Genomic DNA, 16,690 nt, shown 5'->3' with positions numbered 1-16,690 from the left:
TCTGTCCAATAGGGAATCCGCTTCTCTGCCATGTTGTAAACAATCTCTTCTCATTCATTTCTTTTTCTGTTTCCCTCCCATCTCATCTGATAATCTTACATCATTATTTCTTGCTCTTTCTGTCACCAGTCAACTTCTTCTCAACATTACTTCCTTCTGTATTGTTGTCACAAGTTCCTGATACAAGTCATTACGCACATTCGATATGAACGTAATGCGGAAATTGCTTAATGAGACTTATATTATTAAATTCCACATACGCATTACAATATATGTTCTTTTTCTTCTTCCTATTATTATTATTATTATTATTTTATATTGTTCGTGTACTATGCAAACTGCCGTGGTAACTCGATAGGGATGTGTGGCTAGAAGTAACATAATGCCCGAAGACCCCAGTCTTGCCAGGTGAAATAAATGCACAAATAAATAAATAAACAGTGGCAGAAATTCAAGTTATGGCTTACAAACTGATCCTGAGGAAGGATGCATGTCAGTAACCGACCTTGAATGGTCATTGTGGGCGTGACCAGAATTATATTCAGAATAAGATATATTGCCTCAGAAGCGCTCCAGTATCTTATCTGCTGCAGATAATACACTTCTCGTCGATAGATAGCACAGTACACACACAGTGCCACAGTGTCTACAAAGGTGTAGGTCAGTCGTGGCAGAGTCCCGTCTCTCGTTTGTGTACGAAGACAACCATCAGGTGTCACTGATGTATTTGAGCTGTTGTTATTAGAGGACTCGATGATGTGCTGTAATCCAATAAACATATTTCATGGCGAGACCCTAAGTTTAACGCTTTGCTACACGAAGTATGTCTTTGATGGGTGAATTCCAGGTAAGTGGGTTACAATTGAATAATAACTACAAATGTGAAGCTTTTGGAGGCGATGAAAATATTATTATTTTGAAAGTTGGAAAAGTATAACACCTAACGTTTATCACACTAAAAAAAAGTGTGGCTGCCATGCCGAGACATTAACTTCGAATTTTGCATTGGTTTTTTAAACTGAACCAGATGAACGTCGAGATGATCCTGAAAACGCAGTGGGTCACTTTCTTCTGCAGTCCTTATCAATTTTTGAGATGTGCTTCATTTCTGGCGGTATTGTACACAATAATTAATTTAAGGACCAATGAGCTTATTGAATTGATTGTACCCGTAAAGGGGTTTGAAAGTATTAGTGAGATGTAGTATGTAAGCATGGGTGGATGTGTTTCATGTCTTCAGAAGATAATTTCCTTCTACTGATTTTTATTTCTATTCATTTATATATTTAGTACCTGCCTTTGAAGATTAAACAACGCTACATTGTGATTCATCGATAATTGTAAGGGAAAGTTAAAGGTGAGAGAAACAACTCGATTTTGTTAAAAACACTTGCCTATTATCGGTGCAAAATACCTGCATAGAATGCAGCAGGAGTTCCGCAATCCCTGCCTCAGGACTATACTATGCAAATAGTAGTACAAATAACGTACAATGTGAATAAAATTTCTGATATCCGCCATTCCAACGGTATGGAGACGGACACGGAGAGTGGCAGCGATATTTTGTGTACGGCTCAATAATTCCGTCTTCGACAGCTGCAGGCCTAGTGATCGCGGAAAACACGTCACGTGGGGATGGCCGTTGGCTGTCTACTGTAAATAAATACCGGACATGGGAGCAAGCAGTTCGTGTTTTGTTACTGAACCCATAATTACGCCGACTCTCGAATACCGCTATTACCTCGCTTTCTGGACCTGGCCTTTGACCTTTGTTGGATTGTGTAGTGTTGTGTAAGAAAAATCTGTGTGTCGTCCATCTGTTCTGAATCGGGCTCACGTTACTAGTAATCGTAACATTCGCTGTTTATTGCGTTTTCGGTTGTCGACGTAGCGTCGACTTGTTTTCCATACGCTGTGTGATTTACGGCAGTGGCCTGTAGAGTTTAGTGACAGGCTAATGAATGGAGTTCAGTATGTAGCCGACAGATGGCTCTTAAATGTATTCTAAACATCAACTTAGTAAACCACCAATATGTGGTTCGTGGTGTGATGACGCTGGTTTACAGAAGCTTGTTGATAGTGTTTTCAATTGCGATAACGAAGTGAGTGATGCAGATTCTGAGGAACTGCAATCATTAGTTCAGAGTGAATCTTGTTACGAAAGCAGCGATGGAAGTGACGATACTGATGACTGTACACTGACTCCTTCAGCACGTATTCGTATTACGACGCACTCTAAGCAGAGTGAAAGAGAAATGAAGAAATGATAATACCTGTAATCTTTCCCTTCAGTGTTTACACTGGAGTTCGTGAAGATTTATTGAATAAATACAAATCACAGCCAGCATTTAAACTTTTTTTGTTTAAGAATATATAGGGCCATTGTTCGAACTTATTCTTGATGAGACCAACGCTTTGCGCAAAAAAAAAAGAAAGTTGAACAATAAAGACCGAAAGAATAAAAGAGAAAGACAAGTGGATAGAAACTACACCCGATGAGCCTAGGACATATTTTCCATTAGTTATTGTGATGTCACAAGTGCGAAAATCTAGAATTTAATTATAATGGAGGGAAAACGGGTATTCGGAGACACCTGTTTTTAATTAAACAAAGAGGAGAAAGATTCACCCTTACTTAACGGTTTTTTTTGGCATTTCATGAATGATGAAAAATAAGATCAACATGATAAACTGAAAAATTTGATCAGTCATTGAGCATTTTTTCAAATTTGTCATTTGTGCTCTCCATACTAGGACGTTACTCTAGACGAAAGTGTAGTTGAATTCGGAGACTGTCTTGCATGTGTTGAACGCAATGTATCTATATGTACAAGATTTGGTATGAAATACTAAAAAAATCGTGACTCTAGGACTGGCTACTGTCTATCTATCACTTGAGCCTTGTCCCGCAGTTACACAGGGTCAGCCATCGTTAATCGGATTTGGCATGTTAATGTTTAAGGGGTGGCTGTATGCGCTTCCTGCCGCCACCCCGTACCCCCCGGGACGGAATTCTTGTACCCCAACTGTCTGCGTCGAGTGTAATCCATGGAATTGTGCGAAAGTGTTCAGATGACTGCGACTCGTGTAACTGAGACGGAACATGGTGACCAGCCCGGTATTTACCTAGCGGAATGTGGGAAACCGCCTAAAAACCACATCCAGGCTGGCCGGCACATCGGCCCTCCTCGTTAATCCGCCGGGCCGATTCGGTCCGGGGCCGGCGCGCCTACCCGAGTCCAGGAAGCAGCTCGTTAGCGCTCTCGGCTACCCTGGCGGGGTAGGACTGGCTACTGTCTCTCGTTCAAAATTTGTAGACAGCTCCTAGCCTCCGGTCAGTGGAAATGTAGTGGCAAACATGTACGAATCATTGTTAGGTAGAGGTAACATTGTTTAGAATAATTAGTATTCTTCCCATTATAAATTTAGTAGACTGACGGATAGACAGACAAATGTTGTAGACAATCTAAGACAAAACAGAAAAAATACACCCCGGGACATCTCTTATTTTGTGAAGGCATTTCGGAAGGCTGTGAGTTACTAAACACAGCCTTCCGAAATGCCTTCACAATAAAAGACGAAGTAAATATTCCAGAATTCAAATCGAGAACAGCTGCCAGCATGAGTAACCTAGAAGTAAACATCCTGGGACTAGTGAAGCAACTTAAATCACTTAATAAAGGCAAGTCTTCTGGTTCAGACTGTATACCAATTAGGTTCCTTTCGGAGTACGCTGATGCATTAGCTCCATACTTAACAATCATCTACAATCGTTCGCTCGACTAAAGATCCGTACCCAAAGACTGGAAAGTTGCACAGGTCACACCAATATTCAAGAAAAGTAGTAAGAGTAATCCACTAAATTACAGGTCCATGTCGTTAACATTGATATGCAGCAGGATTTTGGAACATATATTGTGTTCGAACACTATGAATTACCTCGAAGAGAACGGTCTATTGACACACAGTCTACATGCGTTTAGAAAACAGCGTTCCTGTGAAACACAACTAGCTCTTTATTCACATGAAGTGTTGAGTGCTATTGACGAGGGATTTCAGATCGATTCCGTATTTTTGGATTTCCGGAAGGTTTTTGACATTGCAGCACACAAGCGGCTTGTAGTGAAATTGCGTGTTTATGGAATATCGTCTCAGTTATGTAACTGGATTTGTGATTGCCTGTCAGAGAGGTCACAGTTCGTAGTAATTGACGGAAAGTCATCGAGTAAAACAGAAGTGATTTCTGGCGTTCCCCAAGGTAGTGTTATAGTCCCTTTGTTGTTCCTCATCTATACGAACGATTAGGGAGGTAATCGGAGCAGCCGTCTTAGGTTGTTTGCAGATGACGCTGTCGTTCATCGACTAATAACGTCATTAGAAGATCAAAACAAATTGCAAAACGATTAAGAAAGGATATCTGAATGATGCGAAAATTGGCAGTTGAAAAATGGTTGAAATGGCTCTGAGCACTATGGGCCTTAACATCTGAGGTCATCAGTCCCCTAGAACTTAGAACTACTTAAACCTAACTAACCTAAGGACATCACACACATCCATATCCGAGGTAGGATTCGAACCTGCGACCGTAGCGGTCGCGCGTCTCCAGACTGTAGCGCCTGGAACCGCTCAGCCACTCCGGCCGGCTGGCAGTTGACCCTAAATAACGAAAAGTGTGAGATCATCATCATGAGTGCTAAAAGGAATTCGCTAAACTTCATTTATACAATAAATCAGTCTAATCTAAAAGCCGAAAATTCAACTAAACTCTAGGTATAACAATTACAAACAACTTAAATTGGAAGGAACACACAGAAAACGTTGTGGAGAAGGCTAACCAAATACTGCGTTTTATTGGCAGGACTCTAAGAAAATGTAATAGATGTACTAAGGAGACTGCCCACACTACGTTTGTCCGGCAGCTTTTAGAATACTGCTGCACAGTGTGGGGTCCTTACCAGATAGGACTGAAGGAGTGCATCGAAAAAGCTCAAATAAGGGCAGTACGTGTAGTATTATCAGGAATTATGGGAGAGAGTGCCACAGAAGTGATACAGGATTAGGGCTGTACATCATTAAAAGAAAGGTGTTTTTCGTTGCGACGGAATTTTCTCACAAAATTCCAATCAACAATTTTCTCCTCCGAATGCGAAAATATTTTGTTGACCCCGACCTACATAGGGAGAAACGATCACCACGATAAAATAAGGGAAATCAGAGCTCGTACGGAAAGATATAGGTGTTCGTCCATTCCGCGCGCTATACGAGACTGGAATAATAGAGAATGGCGAAGGTGGTTTGATGAACCCACTGCCAGGCACTTAAATGTGATTTGCAGAGTATCGATGTAGATGTAGAAGTACAACAAAATTGAAACATGTAGTGCGTGAGAGATGGTCCTCTTAACACTATGCGATAACACAGACATTTGTTTTATATGTAGTAAACATGTCTCTGTTGACATGATGGGAATAGACAAACTAAGAAAAAAGGAGAGTCAATCATCCGGAGAAGACGCAATAATACCTAAATGTGCCGTTGAGTATCAGAAGGGAATGGCTACTGTAGACGTTCAGTTCTAGATGACAGCTCTCCTTCCAATCGTTCGACGCAGACTGAAGGGGTGTAGAAAGATTTTTCATCTTCCTTATACGTTTTTTCAACTCCTTCATTGTGTATCACAGTGGAAAGATAAAACCCGGTACGCTGACTACAGGACCAACGCTGCACAGCAACTGCTAGAGTGTTTACAGCTATCTAAGTACTCTGTTCACGAGCGACCATCAACGAGTACCAGCCCTATGAGACTTCAGGAAAGAAAAAACTTGGGCTCATTTACCAACTGGAAAAAAATGCAAAAATCTGTGTTGTGTGTTACTCAAGAGGAGAAATAAGTAAATGTGCTTGGCCATGTCAACACAATGGTGTTGCTCTATATTTAGAAGACTGTTTTGAGGCCTACCGTACCCAACAGTCATACTAGCTGATACGTATTAAATCTGATTTCATAGCAAGCAGCAGTGTATTTAAATACGAGTTTACTGGCTTAACTTTTCACAGGCAGGTGACACGGCCTCTTCTCCATTAATGTGGACATTGTACTGGTTGTGGTGTGTAGTTTATATTATATTTGACGTGCTTTCTGAATGTTATACATTCAGATCTCAAAATTATGGAGTTGTATGGATCAAATATTCAGTTGTAATCACGACAATAATATTTTAACTAAGAGGAATCTGGTAATATTGCTACATGTGAAAGTAAGGACGCAAGGTACACCGGGAAACACACCATGAGCTTTGAATGGCTCTTATCGTGGAGTCCATCCACCGATTTCATACGGAAGATCAATTTGGAGTGTGATGCCCTCGCGTAACACAGGATGCACAACGGCTCCCCACGCAGTGCACCTGTTCTAGCAGCGTTGATTGCAGTTACCCCTGCCATTGATGAATATTATAAATTGTCCATGGCGGCAGTGTTACAGCTCCAATGCTTCGGCCTAGAGCCCCTACCCATTTCCAATCTGTTCATGTCCGGGGCGTTCTCGATACAGGTGATGTTATCACGTTGCAGGTACTCGACCACTCAATCTGGACCCAGATCAAGGCGCACCACACGAAACAGGCGCAAATAGTTTTGTAGGACGAATCCCTGTACGCCACAGGAGACACATGCAGTGGCGTATGTGCACGTAACATGCCGTCCCAAACGAGGAAACTGCCGACGCAATACCTGCTTCTTTCCATAATACTGAAAGGGTTGTAAAGTGTTCTAGGTGCATACCAGCAGACTAGACAGGAAGAATGACTTAGTAGGCTAAAGTGCGCCTCACCTGTGAATATGGCACCATCCTACTGTTTGTGGGCGCGTACAGTAGGGAGACACCACGTCTGCCGTGCAACGCGGTGCTTTTCATGTGAGGATTTGCATCATTCGGGTTGTCGAAGGTGACTTCACGCATTCTGGCAAGGGGTACAGTATGTGATCCAGCAGCAGCCGAGAGATCTCTAGTAGTTTCTTGTACTAGCAGGCACTTAACAACGATCTTGGCATTGGGTAGTGACACGTAGTCAACCTTGCTCATACTGCCGTTGAATGTTTGCCCCCTCCTCTCCCTCGTTGGAAATGTATCCACTGCCCTGAAATGTCTCTACGAGCGATATTTTACTCTCTCCCTCCTCCTCCCTATCCCCGCCCGTCCTTGGGCTTACTGCGGCCGGTTACTAATCTGCCAGTGATCCGTCACGCGTGACATCGAATTGTGTTCTCTGTGTCAGCTTACTTATCCAACACATGCACACTGTCAGCGAAGACCCACACATGACAAAGTCAGGATCACGTATCTTAGATCTCTGTCCACGCGGAGAATCGCAGCCGTAATAAGCGTTCTCGTACTGGCGTGCCATGTCCGTCCTGCCCCACCCAGTTTAGGCCGAACACTGTCACAATGTGTTTTCGTGGATCTAGACGAGACTTAACTTGCGGACATGCGTGTGGAATGGAGAGGAGCAGGGATCCGACAGTGAGTTTATCTTTTCATTCCCACAATGAACGTGGACTAATAAAACTACTTAAAGCGGAGGGAGAATATTGTTACGTAATATTCATAGTTCGTGCTTAGAATATATGTCACCAAATAACTGGTTCACTAGTCATTCTCAAAATCGCAGCGCCAGACAAAACTTAACTGCATTTTCATCATTTTTATGCGATATTTCTTGTGCATGTGAGAGCTTTTGCTTTTTGCTATTGGTCTTTAAGATCTTTAGTGTTCTCTTAGACCATTGATGCCGAAACGTTGTCATTAAGCCGATAAAACTGTAATGTTTACGAATTAAGTTAAGAGTACGGTTACTCACATTTCCTGGCTCTTGTACTGAAGCGACTGTGGTTTATTGCTGCAACGTGCATACAAATAACATGACGATTTCTAGCTCATAAAATAAATGCGGGGTGAACCTGAACTCCTCCCGCAAAATTTCGGATGTTGTTCCGGGATATTTTCTAAGTATTTTGGTAACAGCCTAAAAATGCTCATATCGAAGCACAAAATATGCGGATATGTTACGGTTTATTTAAAAGACTGGCTGAAAAGTGGGGTACCAGCTGTCTCATTCTACCGTCCTCACCACCGTTAAAATTTTTCCCAAATATTTTGGCATGTGAACACATAGCTGTAAGTCGCTTATATCCAGCCACTCCGTGTTCCCCTTTCTCACCCACTCATTCAGCCGAACTCATTGCCATTATCTCTTAGTGCCTCTGTCATTGTCTTCTGTGTCACAGCCACAGTCCCCTTCGTTCTGTCCTACTACAACAGTCTCCTCTTACTGTCGCTGTCTCCCTCTTGCTCTCTCTTACTTCCAGTATCTCATTCCTTCCTTCCTACTGCTGCTGTCTCTTCTCACTATCACTATCTCGCTCTTCCTCGTCGTCATTGTCATATACTCTTCCTCCAGCGGGCCGGGTGTAAGAATAGACCCGAGGTATTCCTGCCTGTCGTAAGAGGCGACTAAAAGGAGTCTCACACGTTCCGGCCTTTGTGTGATGGTCTCCTGTAAGGTTTGACCTCCATTTTTCAAATTTTTCCAGAAGAGCGAGCCAGTTGGGGAAGGGCGCTTTACATGGTGCATCGTGTCCATCGTGCATCGAGATCTTTAGCCCACTTTCTCGTCATCGCATTGCAGTCCCACCCATTCTCCATCTCTTGGCGAGTACACCTTCCTGGGTGCGTTTTCCACCATGCACTATGCAGTGTCACTTTCTGTGCCGGCGGTGACCATGGACTTCTTTGTAACTCGTATCCAACCACGGTAGCCAGTAGGTTGCGGTGGGGCCGCCATGTACCCTCTTGGTTGTAGCCCCCTGACAACACAGGGATCGCTCTGTGATGCCTGTGCCGTTAACTACCCACGTATGTCAAGGAGTAGATGCCCGTCACCCTGGGGCATCGAGACTCCCGGCAATGGCCATCTTGCTAGGTGGCCTTTGCTGTGGCAGGGTGGCACCTGTGAGGAAGGCCCCTGGTCGGAATGGGTGGCATCAGGGAGGATGACACGCCATGAAGCGTAATACTTCATCTCTTGCTGGTGGTCCGCCGCCAGCAGACTCTAAGCGGGCAAAATCTAACTTTAATGCTAAGAAATATGACCCCAAGTCGTTCCCCTCCCTGGCCACACCATGGGAGGAATGCCAGGCTAAGGATGGCACTGAAGCTTATTAGCCCTGGTACCTCATATGTACGAGAGGTGATGGGGAATATTTCATATCCATGAAGCCTCAGTTTTTTGTGGATATGTGGTGGACAAGTTTGGGGAGGTCAAGGGCTTGAGCAAAATGCGCTCTGGGTCAGTTTTGATAAAAACGGCATCCTCTGCCCAGTCACAGGCATTACTAGCTTGTGGCTAGTTGGGGGATGTTTCTGTTACTATCACGTCTCATAAGAGCTTGAATATGGTCCAGGGTATTATATTCCACAGCGACCTTCTTTTGCAGTCTGACGACGAACTACGCGCTAATTTAGAGCGGCAAGGTGTTCATTGCGTATGGCGCGTCCATCGGGTCCGAGGGATAATCAGGTTGCCACTGGTGGCTTCATCTTGGCCTTTGATGGTGACACTTTGCCCAGGAAGGTCATGGTGATGGTCTACTGCTGTGACGTCAAGCCCTCCCTGATGCGGTGCTTTAAGTGCTGGAAGTTCGGCCATATGTCTTCCCGCTGTACTTCCAGCCCCACCTGTCGAGGTTGTGGACGTCCATCACATTCCAATATTCCATGTGCCCCGTCTCCCATCTGTGTCAGCTGTGGAGAGCATCATTCACCTTGCTCGCCAGACTGCAGAATTTTACAGAAAGAGAGGAAAATTATGAAATATAAGACTGTACCGACTGACCTACACTGAGGCTAAGAGGAAATTTGAGCCCTCGCTAGAAAGGGGTCCCTTGGGTCATTCCCTTCCCGGGTTTCTGCTAGTGGGAAAGATGACACCCGATAGCGGCTGAAGAGCGCAAAAGCAGCTGGTCGTAGAGCTTCAACCTCATCCTCAGTCCCAGAGATTGATTCAGTGAAGTCCTCCCAGCCAGGGAAACCCAAGGAACAGCGCGAAAAATCGAAAAAAAGACCCCTAAGAACAAGGAAATTGCGGTGTCGCCCACACCATCGCTACTTACAAGATCGGCATCTGAGGATGGGGTGGAGATTCTGGCGCCCGCTGAGAACATGGATCTCGCCGGACCCTCAGAGACAATGGATATAGACTGCTGAGGCAAAAAGTCGGTGGTAGCAGGTGACCCTGAGGCATAAGCTGCCTCATTGAATGTTCTATGCCTTTCCAGTCTCAAGATGATGTCATCCACCAGTGCAAATGCGGCGGTTTGTTCCACCACCTGGCTGAGCTACGGCAACTGTTAAGCTTTACACCTGTTTTCTGCATTGCCCTCCAGGAAACCTGTTTCCCAGCAATGCGGATCCCTGCCCTCCGCAGCTATAATGGATGTTACAGGAACTGTAGCGACTATAACAGTGTGTCAGGCAGAGTTTGCGTTTATGTCCTAAACTCAGTCTGTAGTGAACCTGTGCCCCTTAAAACCCCTTTTGAATCTGTGGCTGTCAGAATATGGACGACACTGGAAATAACTGCCTGCAATCTATTTTTGCCTCCAGATGGTGCAGTACCCCTGAATGTATTGGCTGCACTGATTAATCGACTCCCTAAACCTTTCCTACTTTTGGGAGGTTTTAAAGCCCATAACGCTTTGTAGGGTGACACCGTGCTTACTGGCCGAGGCAGAGATGTCAAAACTTTACTGTCTCAGTTCAACCTCTGCCTCTTAAATACAGGGGCCGCCACACATTTCAGTGTGGCTCGAGGTAGTTACTAGGCCATTGATTTATCAATTTACTGTCCAGGACTTCTCCCATCTATTCACTGGAGAGCACATTACGACCTGTGTGGTAGTGACCGCTTCCCCATCTTCCTGTCACTGCCCCAGCGTCAGGCCCACAGACGCCTGGCCAGATGGGCTTTAAACAATGTGGACTGGAAAACTTTCACCTCTGATGTCACCGCTGACTGTGCCCCACATGCTAACATCGATGTGATGGATGAGCAGGTGACTACCGCAGTCGTTTCTGCGGCAGAAAACGCGATCCCTCGCTCTTTAGGGTGTCCACGGCGAAAGACAGTCCCTTGGTGGTCGCCGGAAGTCGCTGAGGCGATTAAAGTGCGTCGGCGAGCTCTACAGTGACACCCTTCCCTAGAGCATTTAATAGCCTTAAAGCGGCTCCGTGCCCGTGTATGCCAGCTTATAAAACGACGGAAACAGGGGTGGATGAAGATCAGACGTCTTTTTGGGTACCAGACCCCAGCAGGTGTCCCTGGCGTTACCATCAATCGCGTGCTATGTACCGACGCAAACGCGATTACCGAGCACTATGCTGAGCACTATTCTCGAGCCTCTGCGTCGAAGAACTACCCCTCAGGCTTTCGCACCCACGAACGGCAGGTGGAAAGGAAAGTCCTCTCGTTCACTACACGGCACAATGAACCCTATAACGCCCCATTTACGGAGTAGGAGCTCCTCAGCGCAGTTGCACATTGCCCCAACACAGCTCCTAGGTCCGATCGGATCCACAGTCAGAGGATTAAACATCTCTTGTCTCACTACAAGCGCCATATCCTCGTCATCTTCAACCAGATCTGATGCGATGGCGTCTTTTCATCGCAATGGCGTAGGAACACCATTGTTCCGGTGCTCAAACCCGACAAAAACCCACTTTATGTGAATAGCTATCGGCCAATCAGCCTCACCAACGTTGTTTGTAAGCTGGTGGAACGTATGGTGTGTTGGCGGTTCGGTTGGGTCCTGGAGTCACGTGGTCTACTGGCTCCATGTCAGGGCGGCTTCCGCCAGGGGCGCTCTACCACTGATAATCTTGTGCCCCTCCAGTCTGCCATCTGAACAGCCTTTTCCAGACGCCAACACCTTGTTGCCGTCTCCTTTGATCTACGCAAAGCGTGTAACACCACCTGGCGACATCATATCCTTTCCACATTATACAGGTGAGGTCTCTAAGCCCCGCTCCCGATTTTTATCCAGAATTTCCTGTCGCTCCCATAGTCCCCCCCCCCCCCCCCCCCCCTATCCAGAAGAATGGGGTCCAGCAGTGCTCTGTATTGAGTGTATCGCAATTCTTAGTGGCCATTAACGGTCTTGCAGCAGCTGTAGGGCTGTCCGTCTCACCCTCTCTGTATGCAGACGACTTCTGCATTTCATACTGCTGCACCAGCTGTGGTGTTCCTGAGCGGCGCCTACAGGGAGCCATCCACAAGGCACAGTCATGGGCTCTCGACCACGGCTTCCAGATTTCGGCCACTAAGTCGTGTGTCTTGCACTTCTGTCGGAGTTGTACCATTCATCCGGAACCAGCGCTTTTCCTTAATGACGATCCACTCACTGCAGTGGAGACATATCGATTCTTAGGACTGGTTTTCAATGCCCGTTTGACAGACTACCTCACCTTCGTCAGCTTAAGCGTAAGAGCTGGCAACACCTCAATGCCGTCCGCTGCTTGAGCGACATCAACTGGGGTGTATTTCGCTCTATGCTGCTGCAGCTCTACAGAGCCCTTGTTCAATCCCGCCTTGACTATGGGAGTGTGGTTTATGGTTCGGCAGTACCCTCAGCGTTGTTTTTACTCGACCCAGTGCACCACTGCGGCGTTCGTCTAGCGACGGGAGAGTTTAGAACGAGTCCGGTGACCAGTGTCCTGGAGTAGGCCAGATTCCCTCCATTGCAGATCCGACTTGAACAACTGCTCGCCAGTTACGTTGCACACATTCGTAGTTCTCCTGAGCATCCGAATTACCGCCACCTTTTCCACCAGCGGCGGTTCATCGGCGGCCCAGGCCAGGGCTAACGATTGCGGTTCGCGTGCGATCCCTTCTGTCTGAACTGTAGTCCGTCCCTTTACCACCTCCCATCCAGATCCATCCGCATACACCACCATGGTGTGCACCTAGGCCGCAGATTTGCCTGGATTTTTCGCATGACCCTAAGGACTCAGTTACTCCTACCACTCTCCGCTGTCAGTTCCTCTCGATTCTTGACGTGTTACGGGGCTCTGAAGTGGTTTACACCGACGGATCGATGGCTAATGGTCATGTTGGCTTCGCCTTCGTGCACAGAGGCCATTTTGAACAGCATTCCTCGCCCGATGACTGCAGTGTGTTCACTGCAGAGCTGGTAGCCATCTCTCGTGCACTTCATTATATCCGTTCATGTCCCGGAGAATCGTTTCTTCTGTGTAATGACACCATGAGCAGCCTACAAGCTATCGACCAGTGCTACCCTCGTCATCCTTTGGTAGCGTCCATCCAGGAGTCCATCTATGCCCTGGACCGGTCCCGTCGTTCAGTGGTGTTTGTGTGGACCCCAGGACACGTCGGCAATCGAGGCAACGAACTTGCCGACAGGCTGGCCAAACAGGCTACGCGGAAACCGCTTCTGGAGATAGGCATTTCTGAACCTGACCTGCGTTCTGACTTATGCCGAGGGTTTTTCGGCTTTGTGAGACGGAATGGTATAACAGTACACACAACAAACTGCGTGTCATTAAGGAGACTACGAATACGTGGACGACTTTCATGCGGGCCTCTCGCAGGGAATCAGTTGTCCTCTGCCGGCTCCGCATTGGCCACGCTTGGGCGACCCACGGTTACCTCCTGCGCCGTGGAGACCTGCCAGAGTGTCGGTGCGGCGTCCGGTTGACAGTGGACCATATTCTGGTGCACTGTCCCATTTTGACTGCCCAGCGACGGAATCTTGGGTTACCGGACTCGTTGCCACTAATGTTATCTGTCAACGCCTCATGGGCTGATTTAGTTTTACGTTTTATTCGTGAGGGTGGGTTTTATCATTTGATCTAAGTTTTAGCGCGTGTCCTTTGTCCCTCTGTGTTCTCCACCCTAGTGCTTCTAAGGTGGAGGTTTTAATGTGTTGCAGAGTAGCTGGCTTCTCCTTTTTTATTCTCATGGTCAGCCAGCCATGGTCATCTGCTTTGTTGCTTTAATCTCTTCATCCCGTTTCTTGCGTTTCTGTGGTTTTCTTGTCCCCTTCTGTACATTTAAATGTTTGTTGCCCTTCATCGTTCTTGTGTTTTTTCTATCATTCCGTTTTGAGTCGTCAGTCTCGTTTGTTTTATTCTCACACTTGTGGAATTGTTTTATTCGGAACAAGGGACTGATGACCTCGTAGTTTGGTCCCTTTCCCCCCTCCTTTAATCCAACCAACCAATCATATACTCTGTCTCTCATTATCACTGGCTCTCACCCATTTCTAATTTCTCTCTATCTTTATTCCTTCCCTCAGGTATTGTCTCCTTCACTCTTTTCCTAGCACTGTTCTATCACTGTCAACCATGTTCACCTGCCGCTGTGTCCCTCGCTTTCTCTCAGATATCTATTGCGTCCTTCGTTCTTTCTGTCACAAAACTACTGTTCTGTTTGTTCCTGTATTTATTACTTTCCTGTTTCTGCGGTAGCTATCACTGTCTTCTTCTCTCTCAGCATAAAAAAGCGAAAAGATGTTCGCTTACCAACATTTTTGGGAAAATTTTTAAAGGTGCCGAGGAAGATGGAATGAGGCATTTGGTACCCCTCTTCAGTGCGAGTCTTTTAAAGAAACAGGAACATATTCTCATTTCTTGTGCTCCCTTCTTTCTCCGTTGCCACAGGGCGTATGACTCAAATGAAAATAAATGCGGAGGTAAGTAAAATTTAGATAGTTTACATATGTGAAATTGTAATGACGCAAAACTTATTTTACACCTCAAACCGGATTTTACGTGAAAAAGAGAAAGAGAGAGAGAGGGGGGGGGGGGCGTGGGGGGGGGGGGGGGGGATGGCTCTAAGCACTATGGGAGTTAACAGCTGAGGTCATCAGTCCCCTAGACTTAGAACTACTTAAACCTAACTAACCTGAGGACAGGGGATCTCAAGTTGATTCCGTATTTCTAGATTTCCGGAAAGCTTCTGACACCGTTCCTCACAAGCGACTTCTAATCAAGCTGCGGAGCTATGGGTATCGTCTCAGTTGTGCGACTGGATTCGTGATTTCCTGTTAGGAAGGTCGCAGTTCGTAGTAATAGACGGCAAATCATCGAGTAAAACTGAAGTGATATCAGGTGTTCCCCAGGGAAGCGTCCTGGGACCTCTACTGTTCCTGATCTATATAAATGACCTGGGTGACAATCTGAGCAGTTCTCTTAGACTGTTCGCAGATGATGCTGTAATTTACCGTCTAGTAAGGTCATCCGAAGACCAGTATCAGTTGCAAAGCGATTTAGAAAAGATTGCTGTATGGTGTATCAGGTGGCAGTTGACGCTAAATAACGAAAAGTGTGAGATGATCCACATGAGTTCCAAAAGAAATCCGTTGGAATTCGATTACTCGATAAATAGTACAATTCTCAAGGCTGTCAATTCAACTAAGTACCTGGGTGTTAAAATTACGAACAACTTCAGTTGGAAGGACCACATAGATAATATTGTCGGGAAGGCGAGCCAAAGGTTGCGTGTCATTGGCAGGACACTTAGAAGATGCAACAAGTCCACTAAAGAGACAGCTTACACTACACTCGTTCGTCCTCTGTTAGAATATTGTTGCGCGGTGTGGGATCCTTACCAGGTGGGATTGACGGAGGACATCGAAAGGGTGCAAAAAAGAGCAGCTCTTTTTGTATTATCACGTAATAGGGGAGAGAGTGTGGCAGATATGATACGCGAGTTGGGATGGAAGTCATTAAAGCAAAGACGTTTTTCGTCGCGGCGAGACCTTTTTACGAAATTTCAGTCACCAACTTTCTCTTCCGAATACGAAAATATTTTGTTGAGCCCAACCTACATAGGTAGGAATGATCATCAAAATAAAATAAGAGAAATCAGAGCTCGAACAGAAAGGTTTAGGTGTTCGTTTTTCCCGCTCGCTGTTCGGGAGTGGAATAGTAGAGAGATAGTATGATTGTGGTTCGATGAACCCTCTGCCAAGCACTTAAATGTGAATTGCAGAGTAGTCATGTAGATGTAGATCACACATATGCATCCCCGAGGCAGGATTCGAACCTGCGACCGTAGCAGCCGCGTGGTTCCAGACTGAAGCGCCTAGAACCACTCGGTCACTGCGGCCGGCGGGGAGGGGGGGGGGGGGGACAGGAGAGGAGATACCTTACAATGTTTTTTCTCCGTCTGTCGTATTCAGGTCTCACTGGATTTTACGTGCATATTGTACGTGTACTAGTAGGGTAACTTTGAACCTCTATACCTCCGAAACGGATAAAGATATGAAGAAAAGTTTCAAGGTTTTTAGAGATCTGCGTCTTAGGAATACATAGTAACAATTACAGCCATGTAATGTGCATAGCCGTCTCGGAATCCGCTGGTGGCTTGAGGTACCTAAAAACCCAAGTTGCTAGTATATTTCTCGACAAAGGATAAAAATTTTTGAAAATGGGGGTATAGTTCTTCTAGATAAATACCTAGAGTATATACCTTCAAAATTTGAACAATTTGCTGTTGTTACGTATTTAGTATTTAGATTTCGCCTTATACCGTATTTTAAGTGTAGAAGTAGGATAACTTGGAACCTCGGTATCTTGCAAACGGATTAAGATATCAAGAAAATTTTAAAGATT

At 45.7% G+C, this 16,690-nt stretch overlaps 1 protein-coding gene across 3 annotated transcripts in view; it reads left to right on the top strand.

The window, feature by feature from the left end:
* The window catches only part of LOC126298945 (uncharacterized), an 828,858-nt gene that overhangs the window by 36,108 nt on the left and 776,060 nt on the right, over window positions 1-16,690 (top strand). Inside the window, exon 1 of one of the 3 annotated variants that reach the window (XM_049990546.1) lies at window positions 717-847. The exons of 1 other annotated variant lie outside the window; for it this stretch is intronic. In XM_049990546.1, the coding sequence (XP_049846503.1) occupies window positions 824-847 (24 nt within the window). In that variant the 5' untranslated portion in view covers window positions 717-823. Of the gene's footprint in view, window positions 1-716; window positions 848-16,690 lie in introns of those variants that run through there. One more of the 3 variants, XM_049990547.1, reaches the window with a different exon arrangement.

The sequence above is a fragment of the Schistocerca gregaria genome, chromosome X (genome assembly GCF_023897955.1).
Source record: "Schistocerca gregaria isolate iqSchGreg1 chromosome X, iqSchGreg1.2, whole genome shotgun sequence".
Lineage (NCBI taxonomy): Eukaryota > Metazoa > Arthropoda > Insecta > Orthoptera > Acrididae > Schistocerca > Schistocerca gregaria.
Note: the sequence above shows the minus strand (reverse complement) of the source record. Positions and strands in the feature narration are given on the sequence as shown.